The sequence below is a fragment of the Microtus oregoni genome, unplaced genomic scaffold (genome assembly GCF_018167655.1).
Source record: "Microtus oregoni isolate MIOR12 unplaced genomic scaffold, Mior012 000055F_ref0000237, whole genome shotgun sequence".
NCBI classification, from domain to species: domain Eukaryota; kingdom Metazoa; phylum Chordata; class Mammalia; order Rodentia; family Cricetidae; genus Microtus; species Microtus oregoni.
The window spans coordinates 8779319-8803749 of NW_024543831.1; the positions used below are offsets into that span (position 1 = coordinate 8779319).

The 24431-nt window shown below is 42.4% G+C and overlaps 1 protein-coding gene across 1 annotated transcript in view; it reads left to right on the forward strand.

Moving 5' to 3' along the window:
- Positions 1-212: 212 nt before the first annotated feature.
- Arhgap20 (Rho GTPase activating protein 20) overlaps positions 213-24431 on the forward strand; it is an 89904-nt gene continuing 65685 nt past the window's right edge. Inside the window, exons 1-2 of the mRNA XM_041638505.1 lie at positions 213-494; positions 17330-17412. Coding sequence (XP_041494439.1) covers positions 390-494; positions 17330-17412 — 188 coding nt within the window. The 5' untranslated portion in view covers positions 213-389. The remainder of the gene's footprint in view (positions 495-17329; positions 17413-24431) is intronic.

Consider the following 24431-nt stretch of genomic DNA (forward strand, 5'->3'; position numbering starts at 1 on the left):
GTGCGTGGCCCCCGGCAGCGAGGACTTCGGACTAGGCTGGACCCGAGGCGCCCAGCGAGGTTGGTGGCTCCTGCGTCGAGCGCCAAAAGCCGAGAAGCCGAGAACTCGCGGTGGCGCGCACGGGAGGCTAGGGGAGGGCGGCGGGGGCGGGGCGGGCGCGGAGGGGCGGGGCGGGGCTGGCGCTGACGGACGGGCGGGCGGCCGCGGGGAGCGCCTGCAGCCCGAGCTGAGTGCGGCGAGCGCGGCGAGCGCGGCTCGGGCCGCGGTCCATGGCCCCGACGGGAGGAGCGCCGCCCGCACCCGCATCCGTATCCCGGCGTCCGGCCTGAGCGGACCTCGCGGCGCAGCCACCCTGTCCTAAGCTTGGGATTGGCTTGCAGATCTTCTTCATGGAAGCGATGTCTCCACAGCAGGATGGTCTAGGGGGGCAGCCGGGGCGCTCCTCCTCGCTGACAGGGATGTCTCGCATCGCGGGAGGCCCCAGCACCAAGAAGGTGAGCCGGGGAGTGGGGCACGGGCGCGCGCCTTCCACGCGTGCCTGGCGCTGAGAGGGGTTAACGGTCCCTGCGAGGCGAGGCGAGGCGAGGCGGGAGGGGGGGGGGGGCGGTGTCACCTCCCGGAATCCCCTGCTCCCTCTGGTGGAAACCGGTCTCGGAAAGCCCCTTGCCTCCCACAGGTCCCTCTCCACCTCTGATCCCCGAGGTGGCCTTGACCGGGCAGCCTGGGGAAGGTAGGGGTCCGGGAGGGTACACGCCCAGCCCAGGCCTCCAGGGGTGTCAGAGATGGGTGTCGTGGACCACACTGTGGGACCGGAGATTCGTTCAACTGGCCTTGACCTAGGCTGGATAGCGGCGGGTGGGCAGCTTCCGGAGGTATCAGCGGGGCGTGGGGGACTTGGCCCGGAGCCACCTCCTGCGAGGGGACCCTGCAGGAGCCTTTGGGGGCGGCGCCCTTGTTCCCTGTCACACCGTGGACCGGTGTGGGCAACTACTTGTAGCATTTGCTGGTGATTGACTGGTCCAGGGTGCAGAGGGAGGATTTCGATGGAGGTCAGGTGTCTGCAGTACTTTGCCGAGCAAGTGCACTGTGGGCCTAGAGCTTCTGGGCTCCTGGGAATTGATTTGGGTATTCCTGTAGCCATGTCTGTCCCCCCTTCCTCCAGCACAAAACCTTCCGATATTTGGCCATATTTGTTCCTTACGGTGGTACAGCCTTTCCCAGCTTCTCTGGAAACAAGTTGCGATGAGAGCTCATTCTAGATCTTCTCTAACAAATATGTGAAGACGTTGCATTGCTATAATTAGAGACTCAAGGGGATACATGGGCTCCCTGCATGTACGGATTTTATGGCCTTTCATTAATCTTCCCACTAGGATGGTGGGTTGGCTGGAGGTCAGCGCAGAGAGGTAACATCTGTATAGAAATGTATGTGAGCTCCCAAGGACCTTGGCCCTGTCGCAGAGCCATCTATGGGTGTCTGTGAACTTGATGTATGGGCAGGAGTGGAGGCTCAGTCTTTGATGTCTGGAGACTGATGTTTGTCCTTGTCGTTTTATCACCCACCCTTCAGAGATTGTGTGTGTGTGTGTGTGTGTGTGTGTGTGTGTGTGTGTGTAATTCGTTTTTTTCCAAATAAAACGTGAAAATGCCAGGATGTCCTAATTTAGAATGGCAAATGAACATTAAGCAATTGGCATAGATTTAAAGCATTTTCTGTTTTTGTAAACCTAAGGAATTAGGAAGAATCAAGCATTTGTTTTCCTGAAGTGCGGCCCCTCCCCCGAGGCTGATTAAGCATGCTAGCATAGGGGTGGTGCTGGGGAGGAGCCTCAGAGAGTAGCTTTATCATTTTCAAGCCTCAATTGTCCTGTAACTGAAGGGTGACTGTGCCCTTTTTCCTGTGTTCTTTTCTCTTAGCACAGCCACGGTCACAGCACACACCACGGTGTCCTTCATTCGAAAACAGAAAGGACGAGTACATTGCCTCATCAATCTGTACTTACCCAAGACTGCTGAGAAAATTGAATGAATGAATGGTGGCACATAGGCACGATGGTGTTAGCACTTAGTGTACATTTCTCCCGTGCTTACAGTTCACATTGGTTCCCCGTAATCTAGACTGGGTTTCCAACACCTTTCCTTGCTCTGCAACAGCCAAGCCATCAGAGCAGCTACTATCCTCCCAACGTGTCTAGAATGTCTGCCCTCCATCCCCACAGCTGCCACTGCAGTCCAGGCTACCCCATAGCCACCTCGAACTTCTGCCTTTGCAGAAACTGCCCCCTGACAGCTTTCCTGTCTTTCTGTGATCCGTCTGCATTTAGCAGCGCCAGGATGGTTTTTTATTTGACTTGATTGGGGTGTTCATTTGCTTACAGTTCTGAAAGAGATTCATTCTGTATGAGTAGTAAAATGCAGGTCCTTTCCCTGGGTCCTGACTGCTTCTCCCACCCCTTTACACTGCCCCCTTTGGTATGTTCTTCAGCCACATGGGCCTTCATTTTCATACACCAAGTCAAATTCATGGCTATTTTGAGGTTGTCGGTGTTATATTCCCTTTGCGTCTGCCCTGAGAGTTGGCTTCCTAGAGGTCTGTCTGTCTCCTTCCTCATTAAATGGAAGCCACCTCTTGACAGGCTCTGTGCCTTCTGCTTTTTTGGTTGTCTCAGCACTGTACCTGGCATTTTCTCATCTACTTGTTTCTTTCCCATTACCGGCACCCCTCCCAACTGTGTCCTCAAAGCTAGGGCCTGCTTCACCATAGGTGTTTCCTAAGCATTCCTTGGGTTCTGCAAAGCCAAGAACATGTGCAGTGTGGCCCTTGTCCTTAGAATCTGTCATTTAGAGAAGGACCACCAAGCCTTAAAGAAACAGGTAGGAAATACTTTCGGTTTGCAGGTCTCATGGTCCCTGCTTAATTCTTCCATTACAGCTCCAAAGCAGCATGGACAGTATATAAATGAGTGGACTTGATTGTGTTCCAGTAAAACTTTATTTATAAAAACATGTAGCAGAGGCCAGTGAGATGGCTCGTCAACACTTGCTGAGCAAGCCTGGAAACGTGGGCTTAATACCCTAGAGCCCACAGTAAGGTGGGAGGAAAGAACTGATTCTACAGAATTGTCCTGTGACCTCCACACACACAACACATACATCATTCACACACAATAATAATAATACACACATACATACATACATACATACTTACACACATACTCTGTCATTCCTCAGGCCCTGGTAGGGAGCAGTGCTTTTGGGTGGGACCTGGTCAGGTGATGGACTTTTATCTAGTGTCTAGTTCAGTAGCCGCATGTGTCTGTGCAACTCCTGAAGTGTGGATGGTACAGTTGCAGAGTTAAAAGGCTCCCTTGAGTTTATCTGACAAACAATAACCTAACATATTTAGAATTTATCAGTCTAGGGTGTGATGTACATATTCACTTAGAAAACTGACATATCCCTAAGAAATCATCCAACTGCTTTATGTCACTATAGATTAAATGTGCATTTCAACTTACGTGAAATATGATTTTATGTTTGTTTTTGCCTTTCTTTTCACTATAATTTTATCTCCATCCTTCTTTTATTTGTATGTGTTAATGTCTTTCATTGCAGAATGATAAAGATAAAATATTTAAACTTGGAGGTTTCATATTTCATATGTTTTAGATTTTATATATAAGTAAATAATTCAAAACCATTGTGGATGACATTCAGGTCTCAATATAAAATTCAGTCATGTCTCATAAGAACCTTATATGCATAATCTGAAAGTAATTTTGTTCATTGTTTTTAGTATATTTTGGTCTTCACCCATTACAGGAGATGTGGCATAGAATGTTTCTCTCTCTCTCTCTCTCTCTCTCTCTCTCTCTCTCTCTCGTATTTTTATTGAGCTATATATTTTTTTCTCCACTCCTCTCCTTTCCTACTCCCTCTCCTTCTACCCTCTCCCATGATCCCAACACTCCCAATTTACTCAGGAGTAGAATGTTCTCTCATATCTTAGATCAATAATCATCAATAATCAGGAAGTTTCAGGGTTGGAAGCAGTTTTGGATGCCAGGTTGGGAACTATGGATGTTTACCCACTCATCTGGTATCTGTGTTGCTTCCAGTTCGTGGCTGTTAGAAATGAAGCTGCTGAGAGCCCGACACCTCGCACTGCATGGAGCCATGCTTTCTTTGGGTAAATACGTAGGCAAGGGATGACTGGATCATAGTTAGTCATATACTTGACTCTTCAAAAGGCTGGTTGCTTTGTTGTGAAGTGATTTTATATTTCCAGTAGCAGTGTATGGTAATCCAGTTTCCACTCGCCAACACTGATCACCTCTCTCTGGTTTATTGTCATCCCCGGGGGTGTGAAGTAGTGCCTTGTGATCTAGATCTGTACTCCTCGATGATTCTGAGTATCTTCTCAATGCTTGTCATCCACACATTCCCTTTGGAGAAACTGCTCTTTATCTTGCCAGCTTTCGTTGGGTTGCTAGCATTTTTATTACTGAGGTTTGAGAGTACTTTATACATTCTGAATTCAAGTCCTTTATTGGGTATGTGCTTTTCAAAATATTTTCTCTCTGTGACCTGTAGTTTTTATTTCTGTAGCCTTGTTTTTTCAAGAGCAAAAGTTTTTCATTTGGTGAAATCTAACTTGTTCTCCTTTTTCCCTTTAATTTGTCTTCATTGTAATCAACTTGAATTTAATTTAAATTTATATAATGGTATATATTCAGTGGTTACAGTATTGGGCAGCAGGTTTAGAGGGAGAGCTTAAAACAATAACAAGCAATTATTAAATGGCTTATTAAAACACTATCCTAGTAGGGGGCCCACAGCTTTAATCCCAGCACTCAGGAGACAGAGGCAGGTGGATCTCTGTGAGTTTGAGCCAGCCTGGTCAACAGAGTGAGTTCCGGGATAGGCAGAGCTACACGGATAAACTGTGTCTCAAATAATAATAATAATAATAATAATAATAATAGCAAATGAAAAACAAAACCAACCACGATCCTGATTTGAACAGATGTAGGTATTCAGATGGACGCTCTACACTGGACTGTTGAAGGGAAGGAAGGCCTGTTTAAAGTGCCCTTTAATTCTGTAAAAGGAAAAGACTTACATAAAACGGGTTTCAGAACGTGGGGACAGCATCAAGTCCAGAGGTCTTAAGGTGTGTCTGTCTGAGCAACTAGCCTGTAGGTGTTTTATAAGAAGTCAGACTTTTTATTTTATGGCCTCATTTATTATTTTAACCACAAGAATTACCTAGCTGGATAACTTGCCTTTATTTGCTACTCACAAGATTTGCTGGTTTTTAGAGAAAATCCCATCTAAGTTAGAAGACAATGTCTGTTGTTGGGGGGTCTTCAGAAGAACCTACAATAAATTTATGTAGCAGTTGCTAGACTGGGGCTCTCAAATGTAAGTACAATATACACACGACAATTTAAATTCTTCTGGAATAGTATGTTCTTGGGGCATGTCCATATTTGTCCTGGACTGTCCTGGAGCCCTGGAAGCCCATATTAGAGTCACTTCGGTGTTAGGAATGATTTGTGTCGTACTCAAGCGCACTGGCCCTTTGGCTTCGCTTAATAATTAAAACCTGTTTAATGGGTCAAGAGGTATTGGAGTAGGAAGGAGATTTGTCGGCACAGAAAACCAGACAAAGGAAAATAGCTTGAAAAAATAGTTCTAGCATCTCCAAAAGCAGTAACTGCAGTCACACACACTGTTGTTCCCTCTCTGTGATTTCCTGGGTCCAAATCTGTTTATAGCATTTGGTGGGAGAACACCCCCCACTCCCCACCGCCCACCCCCACCAAGAGCTGACTGCTTTAGCCAAGTGTGTGTCTGGTACTGGGCCTTGAATGAAATGCCTTAATAGTAAGCTTCAGTCTTACTCCAGTACCGAGTAAGACAAGCCCCTGTTTAAAGCTGTGTCCTTCTGAGCCCTTCCCTGGTGCTACTCACAGAGTGAATTGCCTGAAGCCAAGGAAGAAGGATCCTTTTGTTCCAGCCACTGCAGCCTCTGGGTAATGTTAGGTAAACATTGACTAGTAGCGACCACTGCTGCCACATTCACAAGCCTTAGTATTTGTGCACCCCTCTGGGTTTGTGCCTTGATGTCTGCCACTTTCTGATGCTTCATAGAAGGAAGGCAGATGTATTTCAGGAGCTCTTCAGCCGGGCCTGATGTCCATGTTGATAGCTCAGCCTATCAACTTGCCTACTGTTGGAAAGCCTGGCACATTCTGAACATAGACTCGAGACTATGTTTCAAAGATCTGTGTGGATGCCCCGCCTCCTGTGTCTCTGATAACTGCTGTGGAAGAGGATGTGTGAGAAATGTCACTGAAAGTTACATCAGTAAACTTAGAAGTCGTGAGACTGAGTTACATTATATACGTGTATATGTATATGCATGTGTATGTGTGTGTGTTGTGCATGTGTGTGTGTGCGGGTGTTCCCACGGAGAGGCTAGAACAAGGCATTAAGGGTCTTCCTTTATGACTTAATAATGCCTTGTTACCTTGAACCAGTCTCACGGACCCCAAAGCTTGCCTTCCTATGGGGTAAACAGACTGGCCAGACAAGGGAACTCCCACCATCTGCTTGTTCCAGTGCTAGAGCTATACACACAGCCGAGCTCATCTTTATAGGTGGCTATTGGGGATTCACACACAGGCAGATCCTCATTCTCGCAGCACCAACAGTTACCCACTGAGTCATCTCCCCAGCTCCAGTTCAATTTGAAGATCGAGTCTCATAGATTAAAATGGGTAGTTATAACTCATAGACCAAAAATTCACAAACCATAGCTACCTAAAGAGTGGGTGCAATTGCTGTTCCTAGTTTTGAAATACAGATTGCAGTGAGGCGATGCTTGCTTCCAGGGACTTCAGCATTCTCTCTGGTTATGGATTATCAGGATCTGCAAGACAAACAGCAGCACCTTTGGTGACCGAAGAGGAGCAAGAATGCTGAAAATGAATTGTTTCCTGTTAATGAATGAGATGTCTCGATTCTTTCATGGCTTGTGACCTTGTCAGGATATGTTGGATTTTTTTTTTTGGATTGTAAATGCATCATAAGTCTGCACCACACACAATTTACTGGGGACATGTAATTATACAGCTTCTATTTTTTTCAACCTTTGTGGTCACTAACAGTGCTACCAAAAATGTATTAAGACAGTGTATCAACATATATATATATATACATATATATATATGAACATACACTTATGTCATATATTTAGTTTTTGAAGACACACACACATATATATATATATAAACACATATACATAAAACACACATTATATATAATTTTGTAACTCAGTTGAAGTATCTTGAAATACACCCCTCATGTCTCCAGAGATATGATAAAATACATCTAAAAATAAACTTGTACTGGAGGAAAAGTTGACTTCCCTGCTGTTTCTGTTGGTTTTCTCCTATTCAAGATTATAGAATTCTACAAGTCCCATTATGTTGAAGACCCAGAGAGCAGACTGTCCATGGTAGTCACAACCCTAATGGTTGTCTGAAACTAGGACCGGGTAATATTTAGGCTTCGCTCTCATATGGGAGACTCTGACACCATTTGGGGGACAGGAGCAGCAGAAGAGGTCACTAACTTCTGCCATTCAACCCGATGGTGCTTGTAGGCAGCACAGCCCAGTTTATTTTAAGTTTCGTCTCGACTGTGTTTTCTTCAGGACAAGTTTAGATTAGAAACATCCAGCCAACAGCAGAAGCAGCCCCATAAGCACTGCGTGTCCGTAGTGCGCTGAGCAACCCTGACCTAATTTTGACAGACACCTGTCACACGGCATAACTGGATGTAGAAGCTGTTTTTAGACATCTGGTCACTCAAGAGGACTCTGAGAATGGAAGGTATGTGTTGCCCCAGAAGCTCACGTATCAAGATCTAGAAAACTCCACTTCTCCACAGCCTGTGTTTGCCTGCTTTCCCTGGGACTTTGTTTGCAGCAAGGAATGCCTGAGAGTCTCTCTTCTGCCTCCCCAGTCACCATTTTACATTTGACCTTGAACAGTAACCACTCCCAGATGGTACCATAGAGAAATCTGCACAGACTCTGATCTATTTCTCTTCTCACTGGTGCACTCCGGATGTTTTTTCTTTTTTGATCTTTGTGTCTTTTGAATTTGATCATGCTGTCTTTTGTCTCTGCATTTGGAAAATAAAAGGATAAGGCTCTCCAATCACTGCAGTGTTTATCATACCTTTAGGCCCTTAGCCCTCAGACAGGTGGGTATTGAGGTGGTCAGACTGCGGTGTCATGGCTGTAGAGGTAACTATCTTCGTGGTGGCCATGACGTGCAACTCCGCAGCAGAACCCTGCTCTGTAAGGCAGAGAGCACTGGTGGTTGACCTGCGTACGTGAGTGCTGCTGGAAGGGAATTGTGGTCAAGGGTTGGAACCAGTGGCTTTGACAGAGACAACGGTCCATGCAGTTCCAACGCTGGTAGTGATGATAGAGCAGAATCCATTGTGGAGAGGGATGGAGGCAGAGAGCAACGAATGTGTAAGGGACATCGTGATGATCGCACTTGCTATAAACACTCCTGGAAGTCTGTGCCCCAGTATCACGCTCCCTTCTGATTCAGGAATTTCATACAGAGGGAGAGAGAAATGGGGGGGGGCAGATATTGGGTCAATTTTAGAGAAAATTTGAAAAATTATGTCATAAAATTTGGGCTCAGATTTAAGGCTGGGATGTCTGCTAACCTAGTGCTCACTCTTCTATATTGTATAGATTCTTGTGTTTGTTTTTGTACTTGAAAGTAATGATTGTCTTGTGGAAAGAACAAAGAGCCAAAAGTAAAATTGTTTCCATCCTAATGTCAGCTGGAATGTTAATCTGTTCACAGTAGTCTTTACTGTGATGTTTATTTGAGCTAAGTGGTGAGGCTGGTTCTGGATGGAACGGTTTGTGAGCAGATAGAATATTATATTTAGCACAAGCTGAATTGACAATAGCTGGGACCATCAGCTTGCCACCGTGGTCAAAAGCTTGTTGTGATAGTAGGATCCAGAAGCAAGGTGCAAGGTTAAAAAAAGTTCTTTTCCCACTGCAGAGCCAGTGTTTTCCCACTCTAATTGTGCAGTGGCTTGAGTACGTCTCCACAAATAAATACTACAGGCATGCAGGGAGCGAGAGAGAATACACAAACCATCCACAAAAGGATTACGAGTCAAATTGGAGTACGCTAGTTTGTAAATTTGATCCAGTGTTTTTCTAGCTGTGAAAATCTGTACTTTAAAATGTTCCCTCAAATCTCTCATTTTAGTGTTATTCTTGTTTACTTTAAATGCTCAAAGGTAATGTTAGCACCATTTCTGTGAAGTTTGAAATGCTTGAATTTTTATCTCTAAACAAATCATGAAAGCTTGCAGTCCACCTCTGACTTAAATTCTTCATCTGATTCCTTACTTTTGATAATGTTTATTTCCGTTTACTCACTGGGAAAACTAAGAATGGCCAGGTCTGGATTCACATGTAGAGGTGAATAAGGCACTGCCATTGCACTTGGTTGACAAGAAATTAAAATTCTAATACAAACCTCTAACAAGAACCTATCTGTAGCGTTTACAAAGAAGGGATTCTTTCTAAAGACCAGAGAGGGGGGGACACCCTGTGGAAACATATTCCTATTGAAGCTTCTTTCAATAGAAACATAAACATAGTTTCAAAGAGTTTAGATGGAGTTACCCTATAATGGGGAAGGGACAACAATGTCTCTTCCAAAAGTATAGACTGTCAGATAAAAAAGCCCAATGCCAGATATGTGGTTTCCCTTTTATGAGCTGTTGTTTGGTGAGGTTCTATAGGCACATTGCCCCCCCACCTCCAAAAAAAAAAACAACATGGACATTGTCATGGCTTTTGGTTGCCCTCCAGAACTTGGTGGTGAGATCCAGTTGCCAAGCACACTACAATACTTGAGTCAGAGACCATGGAGGAGTAAAGCTGCTACCAACCTGGAAGTTTCATCCCTACTGGCTAGCTTTCAATTGGCTGGCAGACGCTATGTACATTACCAGAGAAGAAAGGTAATTGACAGTTGTACCCAGCTGTGAACCTGTGAGCTACAATGATGACTGGCCCAACAACACATGCCTACTAGTGAAATTGGGGCAAAAATGTTATGGGAGTAATCAACCATTTTCTGATTGAATGTAAGGCCACAAAGTGAAACTCATGTCTGCTTCCTTTAATTGTCCCAAGGATCTGTAAGTGGGTAAGTCATAATCCGTAGTAAAAACTCTACTACTATTATTCTTCTAAATGGACATGGTACCCAGCTATCTTCTTTATACCCGGAAATTAGTGCATGTCTCAGCCCTCTTCAGAGAACCTTCTTTGTGCAGAAATAACAGTACAGAGACCTCTAGATGGCCAACATGCAGAGAAGGAAAGACTGTGGCATGGCCAGCCCAGAATGGGACATCTGTCTAATACCTCTTCCCCCCAAACCTTGAGGGTAAAGAAAGATTGGAGGAGCGAGAGGTGGTGGGTGACTGCGTTAGAACAGTGTTTTCTGGACATGACAAGGCTGGTATCCACATGAACTCAGCAGCTGTGACTGCCAGACAAAAAGCAAGCATGGGTGGCGTCTGTAGTCCCACTCCTAGCTGAGTAGCTATTGGAAAACTGGAGGCTCCTAGGAGGAGTTGGGTTGGTTTACTTCAGGGAGCATCCCTTGAGTTACTGCCCATGCTCCAGCAGATGGCCTGCATTCACCCACATGCTGGACTAGGTGGACTCAGTGGATTGGTTTTTTGTTTGTTTTGTTTCTTTAGAGCACATGAAAGTTGGAAGAAATAGTGGTTGGGAGAGGGGAAGAGTTATAGGAAGGGAAATGGAGGCAAATTTGATAATAATTTTAATATTAAAATTCAATATTTTTAAAGAGACAAACACTTTTAATGACCCAGTATTCTTCGCTAGAAAATACTAGAACAGTAGTGGTTCTCAACCTTTCTAATGCTATGACCCTTTAATACAGTTCCTCATGTTGTGATGATCCCTCAACCATAAAATTATTTTTGTTGTTACTCCATAACTGTAATTTTGCTATTGTTATGAACCACAATGCAAATATTTTTGGAGATAGAAGTCTGCCAAAAGGATAGTGACCCACAGGTTGAGAAAGGCTGTACTAAAGGGGAAAGTGTATTTTGTTCTTTCTTTTACTGAATATCTTTTTAAACAATAAAATATGAAGAAAATTTTCTGGACCAAAAAATGTTTTTGAGTTGCTGAAAACGACAGCTCTTTCTTTAAGCTGCCTGTTTGTAAGTTTACTCTCCTGCATGTGTCCACCCACGTTAGCCACCTGAGGGGCTCACGTGCAAGTAATGGGAACCACTCTCCGACCCGACAACTTTTGATGACTCGCCACTAGAACACCTAAGGGTGGATGGCAGCAAACGCTAACAAGTGGGCAGGCCAGTTCTGGAGATCACGGGAGAGCTGCCAAGCCATTCCCACAAAGAGCAGTCAGTTTTCCCTTTCGATGGAGTATACTGCAGGTGGTGGTGGTAGGAATATTCTAACTTCTGGTCATCAGTCAGTTTGCTGGGACAGAGCCTAATGGTTTAGTAGACAGCTAGTTAGATTTTTTTCTTTTAATTTTGATTGACCACACAATTAAAATGCTACACAGTTCACCAGCTTCAGTGTACAAGTCACTGGTTTCTAGATTGGTTCTTTAATTATACATTGGTCTTAGGAAGCTTTGATTAACTCATAAAGGATCAGTACAGCTCTGTTATCTCCCACTGCCTCATCTTCCCAAGCTCAGGACAAACACTAATGTACATTCTGTTTCTGCAGAGTCTTCTTGTCCTGAACAGCTTCTATAAATAGAGTCCATAATATATGGGCTTTTGTGACTGTTTTACCTAAATTAGCATAATGTTTTCAAGGTTCCGGCATGTCATGTCATAGCACCTGTCAGTCCTTCCAAGTAATATTCCATGTGTAAACCTGTAATGCTGTGCTTATTTATTCATGAGCTCAGGAGACACAGAGTTGTTTCTGTAATGCTGCTGTGGGCATTGCTGTGCAAGCCTTTGTGTGGACACACATTTGCATTTCTCTTTGGGGCATAACCTTGGTATGAATTGCAGGAAAAGGTCACTGTTTGTAGGAATTTTACCTATTTTCAAGAGTAGCTTCCCAAAGTTGGAATGAGACAGCGGTGGGTAAGAGTCCTGTGTCTCTGTAATGAGAAAACCTTCTTATTGTTGCCATCCTAGTGTGGATAAAATTGGTAGCTCATTGTGGCTTTTATTTCCCTGGTGGCTAATAATGTTGAACAATTTTTCATGTGTGTTCATATGTCTTTGTAGAAATCATGTCTTTCACCTGATTTCTACTTGGGTAATTTGCCTCTCTTTCTGAGTTGTAATATATTTATATATAGCTATTTATATATTCTAAATACAAGCCACTTAACATAACTATAATTTACAAATGATCTCCATTCTGTGCAAGTATTGAATATTAACGGTATCAGATTTACTGGTTTTGTTCTTTTGTTGCTTGTGGTGTTACATGAAGGAACAATTGATTGCCTCATAAAAGTAACCAAAGTAGCTTGTATTTTGTAGGATTTTTATAGTAACACACATCTTTCATCACTTTTGAGTTAATTGTTGTATGTGGTATGAGATCCAACCCTAACTTCCTTCCTTCACATGGAGTTATCCAGTTATCCTGGTACAGTCTGTTGATGAGTAATGAGTCTTTGCTAAATCCTCAGACCGATTGTTGACCAAGTAGCACAACGTGAGGGTGACGTGGTGCTTAAAGGATAGCTTCCAGTGCACAGCAGTGCTGCTCACTCTCTAGTCCTTTGCAGAGGCCCCTCTACTGAAGATCGTCCCTCCTCCCTCCCTTCCTTCTTCTTTCCTTATTTCGATGGGACCTCACAGTGTAGCCTCTAACTCACAGCCATCTTCCTGCTGTAACCTCTCAAGTGAAAGGATGATAGGTGTGCGCACGATTCCTGGGTGTTTGTTTTCTTGTCTACGTGTTTGGGGATGGTGGTGTTGATGTGGTGAATGCCTGGACTTTAAAATTCACATCACTCCCCTCCCCTATTTATTGAGTTCATCTATGCCACACATTACACTGATCTTTGGGAATGTAAAGTCAAGTTTCAAGAGATAATTGCTGAAGAAAGAGGGCAAGTTTGGAAGGGAAGGTAGTGCCTGTTCTCTAGAAAGCGGCAGAGAGATCGTGTCAAACAACAACAGAAATTGTATAACTTTTGAATAGCACATTAAGTGAGATGGGAACACAGAAAGTTGAAAGTATGATGAATTCGACTGATTGAACTGACTTAGGGTGGGAAACGTCTTGCAGATTAGTTGGCAACATCACTTAAACTTTGAGTTATTTTTGAAAGACAAACCAAAACATGAATTACATGCTTTTCATTCCCATCTGCAGTTGTGACCTCTGTCCGTTTGCTCTTGGGCAGAATAGTTTTTTTGACCTGCCAAACTAAATATAGCCTCAGAGGAGACAGCATAAAAATCAAAGATTTCATTTCTCCCTAATGTCCTTGCTTGGCTTATCAAATAAGTGGCTGCTTGCAAAGCGGGCCAGGTTTTAAAATGCAGTCGCTATTTTCTTTTATACTTTGTTGTAAGATCGTATCCTATTTGGGGACAGTGTAGACAGAGATGCTAGTTCATGTTTGTTTGATTTTTAGCACACATAAAATTCTTGTTAATTTTGGAGTTGCTTCACGAACCTAGATGGGTGGTAAAATATGAAGCACAATTTCCAAAAGATATATACAGTTGCCTTTTAATTGAACGTATGTTTTATGCATTTTTCTTTTTGAACATTTTATTTTTTAAGATAAAAGATTACTTTTCAAAAATATTTCCTTCCCAAATTGCGTCCACTACTATGATGTCACCTCACTCTAAAACTAAAACACTTCAGAAAAAAATAGAATATAATGATAAGTGGAATAGTAATTTGTAAGCCAACAAAATATACAGTGTCTGCAGTTTACTGTTGGTTTCTCATAAAACCAAGTCATGATTGACCCTGGAATAGCTATACCTTTTGTTGGTCTAATATGGCCTGACCTGACAAGCTTACATGACTTTTTATATTTATAAAGGAATAAAGTCTCATCTTCTAATACGTTAAATTTTGTGTTGTTATAAACAAATAGAAAATTCGAGTCCTTGTTACCTAAGAAAAGAGCAGTGATTTTGTAGTATCAGAGACCCCATAGACCTTTGGTTTTCATATACAAGCAAGGGAGAACTATGGATTTTGAATGAAATAACACCTAAGTCAGTGTATCTTCTGTTATATCAGCTGCTCCTGAGACTTTTATTACTTCTGGACAAATGAAATCCTGTGAATCCTAGTCATGTATTGCCTTTTCTTTCTTTCATTTCATTTCTGTCTTTTCTCTCCCTTTTTTCTTTTTTCATTATTTTTGCAAATCCATGGAGAATATCAGAAATAAAAATATTTAATGCCCTAGAAAACTGCAGTTCAAGTGTTCTTGTTTCCTAGACAATAGAAACCCATAGAAGGGATTGGATTGTCTTGGATTGACTCCATCAGGAATAAAGTCTGAGACGTTTATCAATAGTAATATGTGTGTATAATCTGATTTCATCTCTTTCAGTATGGCTCAAGCTGGATGAGGTGAGTTCAGTCAGTGTTTGACCCTTCATGTATCTAACAGTTGGTGTTACCTAGAACACCATCTAATCACTGTGTATACAGGCATTCTTTCATGTTGTTTTCAAGAAGAAAAAAAAAATCTGTATCTAAAGATACCTTTACCAAGGAACATTTGTAACCATTTTTTTAATTACTTATTTGCATGTTTTACAACTCTCTCAGGAAAAAAAAAAGGTCCTTAAATCAGATAGTTTCTTAATCATCAGATTCTTAAGGAATCCATTTCAGAATCTTTGTAATTCTCTGAAAAAGTTAGTTCACAGCTTTTGTGAATTTAATACCCATTAGCCAAGGGTCACCTTTGAATCTCGTTCCACTGCTCTTTCCCATTCCCTGTCTTTCACATGGATGGATGCCCGTTCCTATGTGTAACAGCGCTACACTAACATGGAAATCACTTCTGAATGAAGAATCTCCCTGTTATTTTGTGTGTGTGTGTGTGTGTGTGTGTGTGTGCGCGCGCGCGCGCGCGCGCTAAGCTCTTTCTTCACATTTTATTTCATTTTATGGCTCTTCTCTGAATTCTTTCCAAATGTCTTGATCAACCCAAATGCAGAGCTGAGAATTAGAAGTCATGTACGAATTAAGAACTACTCTAGGACTTTTGTCTGCTGACGGTGATGTTAGAGGACACCAGTAAGAAGTTGCCACAGCAGCAGGCCTCAGGGGTGACCCCACAGAGAAGGTCAGCAAGCCCTCAAGGTCAAACAGGTAGCGGGGACTCCAGGAGGGCCAGCAGGATTGTCCACATTTTAAATACCACAATGACAGAAATTAATCATGAGAATCAAGATGGGGAAGAAGTATCAAGACAAAGCCAGAGTGGAGTCCTCAAAAAAAATCAGAAATATATTTGATGAATAATATTAACCTATAACTTCATTAGTAAAATGAACCCAGTCTTCCAGTATTGAGTCTGTTCACATAGGAAGACAGTCACTCAGTGGCAGTGGCAGATGTGGGGGGGGAGATTTGAGGGTATAGTATACAGATAGGAGACAATGATGATGTGCACCCCAATAATGAGGCCAGAGTGCCAGCAGCATCAATAATTTGAGAGATTCCCTAGGAACATCATGAAGTTTGGGAGTAAGAGTCATACTAAATAAGTTTCTTATTCAACTAGATGATGATTCTTCTGCCCCCGTGTTATCATCTTACGTTTTATTTACCACCTAAGAAGTGGTTGATGCTTTCATGAGACATAATGAGATGCTGACCCTGACCACCCACTTAGCTTTGTATGGTTTCTACTAGAGCCGTGTCCAGTTTTTAAACATGGCAGTTCCATGGTCTCAGGCAGAGGAGAGACCTCTGGCCATGTTGGGGAGAGGTTATGGCAGGAAGAATGGCTTTTGCAGTACGGTTTGAAGTTTCGTCATGGCTGTTGTGACTCATGTTAATCTCACTGGTCAGTCTCTAGAAGCAGGCTCCAGCTGTATCCATGTCTGTTAACACTCATAAGCTTCAATTAGAGAATAATTATCTGGATATCCCATACTGAATAGATCCTCCTTCACCACAAATTTTTGGTTAGTAAAAATAGAGAAGTTGAAGTATCAAGTAACTTACTACTTGTAAATTTTCTAAATGAAAGATGAATTTTTCTTAAAAGTTACAGAGAATGGGTGCACTTAAAAGGATGAATACCCATTTGTGTAAATATTTAAATGTAAAATAATATCAAGAGTTGATTGCATGTCAGTTTAAGAGTCTGATTGCTAGACTGGAGAGATGGCTTGATGGTTAAAGGCACTGGCTGCCCTTGCAGAGAACCAGGACTCAAAACCACTTGTAACCAGTCCAAGGAATCTGATGCCCTCCTCTGGCCTCCATGGCCACTACATGTGTATGGTCTGCATAGGTACATGCCAGCAAATACTCATACACATAAAAATCAATAAATCCTGCTTTTAAAAACAGTCCTCTAACCACTATGATTTTGGCTTTAACTAATTCTCCTTCATTTTATTTGACCTCTCAAAATCTTTTCTTCCACTGAAGCCTGGTTGAGAACACATCATCACCATAAAATTGTGTCGAAATTATATCCCCCAATGTTAGCTTGGAATATGAATAAAATGGTCCATGTCTACCTAGCATAGTTGTTGCCAACCTGTGGGTCATGTCCCTTTGAAGGTCAAATGGCCCTTTCCCAGAGGTCAAATATCAGATATCCTGCAGCTCAGATATTTACATAACAATTTATAACAATAGCAAAAATTACAGTCATGAAGTAGCAACAAAAATAACTTTATGGTTGGGGATCACCACAATGTGGGGAACCATGTTAAAGGGTTGCAGCATTAAGAAGGTTCAGAACCGCTGCTCTAGCATTTAGCATGTATACAAAAGGCTGTGATGTTGTTTTTCCTTATTCCCTGACCATAAATACTGCCTGTGCCTCATGTTGATACTTGTGGTCCTATTTTAGATGTGGCAACTTTAGATCCTTAATGGAGGTTGTAGACTCTTTGATAGTCAAGACAAAGCTTGCTAAATTAGATTGAAAACCAACATTTACTTCCTTCACAAGCCATCTGTTCTTTATTTTTTTTTTCTCAACAGAAAATGAAAACACTAGCAGAAAGGAGGAGGAGTGCCCCGTCCCTTATCCTGGACAAGGCCTTGCAGAAGCGGCCAAGTACGAAGTGAGTACAAGGCTTCACATTTACAGCTCCACCGTGCTGGGGGCTTTGTGTCATTGATGAGGTTGTCAGGTAATCTCTCTGTAGGCCTGAGGGTTATTTATCAGCACCCGCAATTTCTGCTTGATGATAGACTATGACCTGGGAAGTTTCCTAATAAGATATAGATAGATTTAGAAGTAAAGCGTCTACCTGGTTGCTTGTAAACCGAACATAGTGACTTTCACACCACACAGCTCACAAGGATGGAGGATCAGAGTCTATTTGGAAAAATTAGAAATCCCAGTATTGACAACGGAATGTTTACATTGCACCCCCAAATTTGCTTACTGTTTATCACAAGGTAGGACCTATCCATGAATGAGGTAATTTTTTTACCAATTACATTTGTGAATAAATAGACCATACTAAGGTTATTTTCTTTAAGAGGTTCTTATAGACAGTACTGTAAGTTAGTAAAATTTGAACTGGAAAGCTAAACTAAATATTAAAAATGGCCATTTTACTTATTAAATCTACTTTTCAAGGAGGATTTTAAGAGTCTTTTATAATGTGTTCAAATTTAATTACTATTTAATCACCAATTTGAGGCTTGGGGTTTTGTTTTATTTTTTGGTTTTTGTTTGTTTGCGTGTGTGTGTGTGTGTGTGTGTGTGTGTGTGTGTGTGTATGCGTGTGTGTGTGTGCGCGCATGCATGTGTGGGTGGCCCACATGTGGGTATGGGTACATTTGTGTGCATGAGTGTGTGTGGAGGCCAGAGGTTTACACTGGGTATCTGCCTCAGTCACTCTGTTTACTGTGGCAGAGTCTCTGAGCACAGAATTTGCCAAGGCAGCTGGTCTCACTAGCCATTGTGCCCTGCCTCACAGTTGTCCTGTCTCTGCCTCCCATCCCTGGGATTGCATGCAGGCTGCCACTGCCACCAGCTTTTTATGTGAGTGCAGGGGATCTGAATTCAGGTCCTCGTGCTTGCCTGGGAATCATTTTATCCAGTGATCCATCTTCTTGGGTCCCTAATTCATTGATTTTTTTTTTAAATGGCATTTTAACTCACAGACACTTTTTTCTTTGAAATACAACTATGATGACTTTCTGCTAAACCATAAATCCATGTGAAGAAAATCTCCATAGCCTGTATTTAAAGTGAGGGTATAACTGTAACCATTTTACAAGTGGCATGCTAACTTAATAAAGCATCTATTTCATCATAGCAGGTTTTTGTGAAAAAGATACATTTCCAATCCTATTTAATGAAATATTCAAAACACTTAGGTCACTTTTTTTTTCTCAATTCTCAAACTAAGTCCTTTTTGACTTGTGCCCTAAATGCATACACTGCGGTCAATGGGTTAGTAAAGAAAGATAAACTCCTTTATTCAATGGGTGCCTAACCACAATTTAATTAGGGAGACGCTCTTCAAAGTAAAAATGCAGTAGAGTACTTCATTGTCACTTGTGACTTTAGATATTTCCTTTAATATGCTTCTGTGTTAGTGTGGATAAAAGGAAATGGCCTCATCCTCACGGTTTGGTCCTGGTACCTAGGAAACACAGGAGCGGGTCTTTTAGGGGAAGTGGAAACAGAGAGAAATGCAATTCTCAGTATAGCACTGTCTAGCTCTCTGCATACAAAGATAACCTTTCACAGGGTTTTAAATGAAGTTTATTACTGGACACTTGTAGGCTCGAAGTGTAGTGGTGATCTCTGCTAAAAGAGGCCTTGAGTTCAGTGTCAGCAGATAGACATTGTCTTCAAGCCCAGACAGGCATTTATATAACATTGTACTGAAACTTACAAACATAATCAGCTCCCTGATGGTACTAACCTCTAGGGGGCACTTGGAATTGTGTGGAGGTTGGCTTTGCTGAAAAAATGCAGAGGGCAGCAAGCACAGAGGGTGACAGACAGAAGGCATCCAGCCAAGTGGAGTCTGGTGCTCATGTCCCTTGTGAATGTCCCACATACAGCGTATTTATGGAGAGAAAAATTGCAGATGTTGTCCCTACCTAGGATCTGAATGTTTCATATAGAAGCACCGTATTTTATTCTCTTTAACTGATACTACGTTTTCCAGAAATGCAGCTGTGTTGTACAGCAGGAGATGATTACACTTTGTACCCTTTTGAACCATTTTTTAAAAAAAATCACTTGGTAGTACCACATTTGGGGGTATTCGTTTCATTAGAGGGTTCTTAAATGTAAATACATACATTATAAGTAGATGTAAACATTTGAACCCTAGTTGTGCTTTAGTATAGTCATGCCTGAACCTGTCCATACCGAAGAGCATGATTTATAATTGCACTCTGGTCTTCTTCTTTATTGTGATCAAGGTTCTGATTACTATTTTACAATTAAATTTACATGCCATTTTACATTATAAAAGAAATTAAAATAGATGTGTGCGTTTATATAAAATAGGTGATCCATATAATAAAGGGACATCCAGTTTAGTAGATTTAAAAGCACAAATAGAAATAAACAGGTAAATGGCAGATCAGAAGCCGCATCAGTGCAAAGGAAAATAAATTAGGGTGTAAATTGATGATTGTTTGTTTAAGAAAACAGATAAAGTCCACTTGGACTTTTCTTCACAAGCAGGAGGCAAGCTTCAGTGCCCAGTTGTACCACACTACTTAGCTTAGCTAGAGTCAGCTGTAGCTACCGAGGAAGTTCTCTCACAGGCAGGCAGCGCCAGAGGCAAGAGAGGCGAAAATGCTACCAGGTACTGACCACAGCCTGCAGAAAGAGAGGGCTGTGGAGACAGAACCAGAATGTGGCCTAGGAGCCTAACTCCCAGGAAGGAGATCCTCACCAGAGAGGGAAGTGCACCTCCCTGACGGTTGGTCTAGGATCACTGGAGAGTCCTGTGGACCACAATGCAGCTGTCACAGTCAGACAGGCCTTCTTGGCCCTCTCAGAGCCTGGGAGGAAGCTCTCTGTGTGGAAAGAACAATCCCCCAAATCTCAGAAACAATGAGGGAACTCCACAGGGGATTCTGGCAGAAGCAGACTTGGCCACAGAAGCCCTTCTCTTCAGGAAGGATGCATCGACACAATGTGTCTGAATTACTAAGGCTCTCTTCCCTCCTCCAGCCCATGAATTCTGACAAGAAAGACGAGCCAAGGGTAGACAGGAAGCTTCTCTCTCCAAATGTAGTCACAGTACCTTATATTTGATTTAATTGCTTACTTTTATCATTTAATTGTTATTACTTTCTTATTTTAATTGTTATGTTTAAAGCTTGTATTCACCAGAAAGTGCTTAGGAGCACCCTTTCTCTATACTTAAAAAATCTTACCTTCCCTATTTTCTGGTACACTATATATTAAGCCTGTATTGTATACATTCCATCTCATTCTCACTCTTCTCCATTTTTCTCATTGCCAATTCACTTTACCAGTTCCCTGTTCATAGTCTTAGCTCTAAAATAAATACTATAAATTGCATTTTCCCTAATCAGTACCAGTATCCCGCTGTCACTATTTCTGAACCTCGTTGGAGACACAAGAGAAGTGCACATGTCTCCCTACTGCATATTAACACGGTAACTGCTGTCAGATCCTTTGTCATTGCCAAGGTCTTCCTCCTAAAAAGCAGTGACAGTGCCAAGTGAAGACAGCTCACCAGGAGGACCCAGGATAAACCAAACAAATGGAGAAGGATAAGAAATCTCAGGACACATCCTCCGAACAGATACACAAAACACAACAAGCAAGACAGTAATCTACAATGGCAGCTCCACAAACTCACCGCCTCTGAACACCAAAACCTGAACTAAAGTCTCAGGAGGAGCTCAGAGTCCTGCTCTTAAGAAGGACTGACGACTGCAGAAAGGACCCCGGGTAGATACGTGAAATCAAATCGGGACCTAGAAAGGAAGTTAGCACAGAGGATGAACTGCTCTGAGAGGAGAAATTCAAACACATGGACGAAAATTCAGAAAGGAAATTGAGACTCAAAAAAGAACCTGTGTAAACAAGTTCTGGAAATGAAAGAATCATCAGATAAAAAAACAAAACAAAACAAAAAACACACAAAAGCCTGGAAAGCATCATTCAGAAAGCAAGAAGCATGGCCCTGCCGCAGCCAGGGGCTGTAATGATGTCTGAGGTTCCTGTTACCATCGAAGGCCATGTGGACGCCCGGGGCCTGGTGCCATGTTGGTGTCTAAGGGCCACACTGCTGCCGGGCCCTTGCTGAGCTCAATGGCCTGCACAGCCACCTGGGGCAGTGGTGATATCCAGACCCGGCTGCTGCCAAGGACCCTGTCTGTGTCTGTGGTTCTACATGTGGAGGGTCTGTGTTGAAGTCCAAAGCCCATGTTGCAACCAAAGGTCACAGGGAAGCCCAGGGTTGGGGCCGCAACCTCTGGCCCTTGTTAGTATCCGGGAGCCATGCTGCCACCTGAGCCATCCCAATCTGTTGTCCAGGCTGAGCTCCTGCTGAGGGCCATGTCCATGGTTGAGCTGCAGCTGATCTTTGTTGATGTCTGTGGCCTGTGATGAAATCAGGGCCATGCTGCCCCAAACTTTGCTGGCCCTGGGAAAACTAGCTCTGCCTCTGGCTGGACACTGCAGCAAGAGAGGTGGCCCCTGCACTATGGAGAGATGTCCCTATCCCTCATCACAGGCAAGGGAGAACTGATCCTGATGACATGGGTGTAGAGGAGCTGGCTCTGCCCCATCAGCTGAAGCAGGTGAATCCAGTAGCCTGAACTGACCAGCTCAGCTACCAACCGAGGGTTGGCCCACACTAAAATCTAACCCATATAGCACCTCCTGGAGCTCATGAAGAGACAGGTCCTGTGGAATGATACCCATAGGATCTCCATGAAATGGGACAGTTGTGGGATATCCCAGGAGAGTTTTCAGTTAGGATCCAGTGATTAGGATATACCAGAAACCAGAGGCTTTGAAACAGACCAATGACTCATTGCAATGAACATTTGTTAGTCATGCTGATTGGACAAAAGGATATATACTATGTGACATAACCACTGTCAGTACCACCAGAACATGAAGAGGTGTTGTTCAAGAGTCAGGAAAGGAGAATCAAAGAGGGTTTTGTTTTGATCTTGTTTTTGTTTGTTTACTTGCTTGCTTGTTTTTTTTTTTATTTTGGTTTGATTTTAAAAAAATTTTCTTTTGGGATGTTCTGCATGGGTAAGGGGAGGATTAAGGGGACTGGGAGGTGAACAGAATTGGAGTACATGATGTGAAATTCCCAAAGAATCAGTAAAGAAATTGTTTAAAAAAACAAGAAAAACAGATTTCAGGGTGGTGGAGGATGAGGTCAAGACAACAATCCACTCCAAGGTATGTGAAGACAAAACCTGATGAACATGACCAGGCTTTCAATAACTTTGAAACAGGTTCAAGAGAACAAACCTAATAACTCCTGAGAAGAAAAAAATTGAGATAACATCTAGAGACATCAATTAGTTTATTCCATAAAATTTTAGCAGGAAATTTCCCAAACCTACAAGGGAAAAAGTACAAACACAAGAGGCATTTTGGACCCGCATTAGGCAGAAGGAGAGGAGAATCTCTCTACCATGTATCATGATCAAAATCTCAAAAAAAAAAAAAAAGAAAACCAAGCAAGAAACAACAATAAAATCTATAAAGGAAAAACACCAAGTCACATACAGAGGCAGAAATGGCAGCTAGCAGACATCTCTCCTTAAAGTTCTCATTCATTAGGAAAGCATTATTTCTGGCCCTGAATGTAAGTGACTGCCAACTAAAATCTCTATATCCAACAAGGTCACTACTTAAAACTGAGAAGAAACGGGAATGTAACACAAGTTAAGGCGCTTCATCACAGCCAAATCAACTCTGCAGAATCTACTTAAAGCAATACTACACACAGAAGAAAAAAAAAAGGCAGTTTTTGCCACAAGAGCATAGGAAAACATAATTTCATGAAAGGGATAACAAAGGAGAGCCAGGAAGGCGTCATCCTGCTCAACACAGTGAGACAGAAAGCTCTTGGTTCTAACAGGTCAGGAAGACGAGAGCTACTGCCAATCCAACCAGAACATCAAACACAGAGACTGTAGGAAATAGCAGGGCTTGCTCAAGAATCACCTTGAGGACAAATAGCCATCACTCATCAGTTAAAAGACAAACACAGATTAAATTATAAAAACAAGATCCAACTGTCTCTTGTCTCCAATAAAAGACACCTCACTAATAAAGTCATTGAAAAACTGGGAGTCAAGGGTTGGAAGGCAGTTTACCAAGTGCGTTGTAGCCATTAACAAGCTGGTGTGGCAACTGTCATTTTGGGTGAAGTAGGCTCCTAACCATTGTGAATCAGGTAGTGAAAGGCCACTGCATTTTATTTAATAAAAGGAAACAATTCACCAAGAGTGCATATAAGCAACTTTTACCAATTGTTAGATCATGTGTCAGCATACCCAATTTTATAAAAGGAATACTGAAAGGCATGAGAGGTCAGATAGGTCCCAGTATGGTAATAGTGAGAACTCCAGTACCCAATGCTCATCTTTACATCAGTCTTCCAAATTAAGACTGAGCACAGACACTCCAGAGCTAACATACCATAGATGGACTGGATTGCACACATGTCTAGAGAAGATTCCCTTAACAATTAGGGGATACACATTCTTGCCAGTGGCCCATGGAACCTTCTCTAAAATAGTTACATTAAAAACCACAAAAGCAATCTTTAGCAAATACAAAAATGTTAAAATAATTCCTTGTATCTTATCAGACCATCAGAGAGTAAAACTACAAATATGCAGTAAGCAAAAGTCACAAAAATTATGCAAATCTTTGGAGTCTGAAGAGTATACTTTTGAACAAAGAATGAGGTCATTGAGAAATCTAGAAAGAAATTTTAAAACTTCTGAAAGCAAATGAAAACGATAGCACAACCTATCAGAACTGGTGTATAGCCATGAAAGTCCCTGAAGGAATGTGTATAGCCTCAAGTGTTCACTTTAAAAAAGAAGAGGAAGAGGAGGAGGCAGAGGTAGAGAAGAGGAGGAG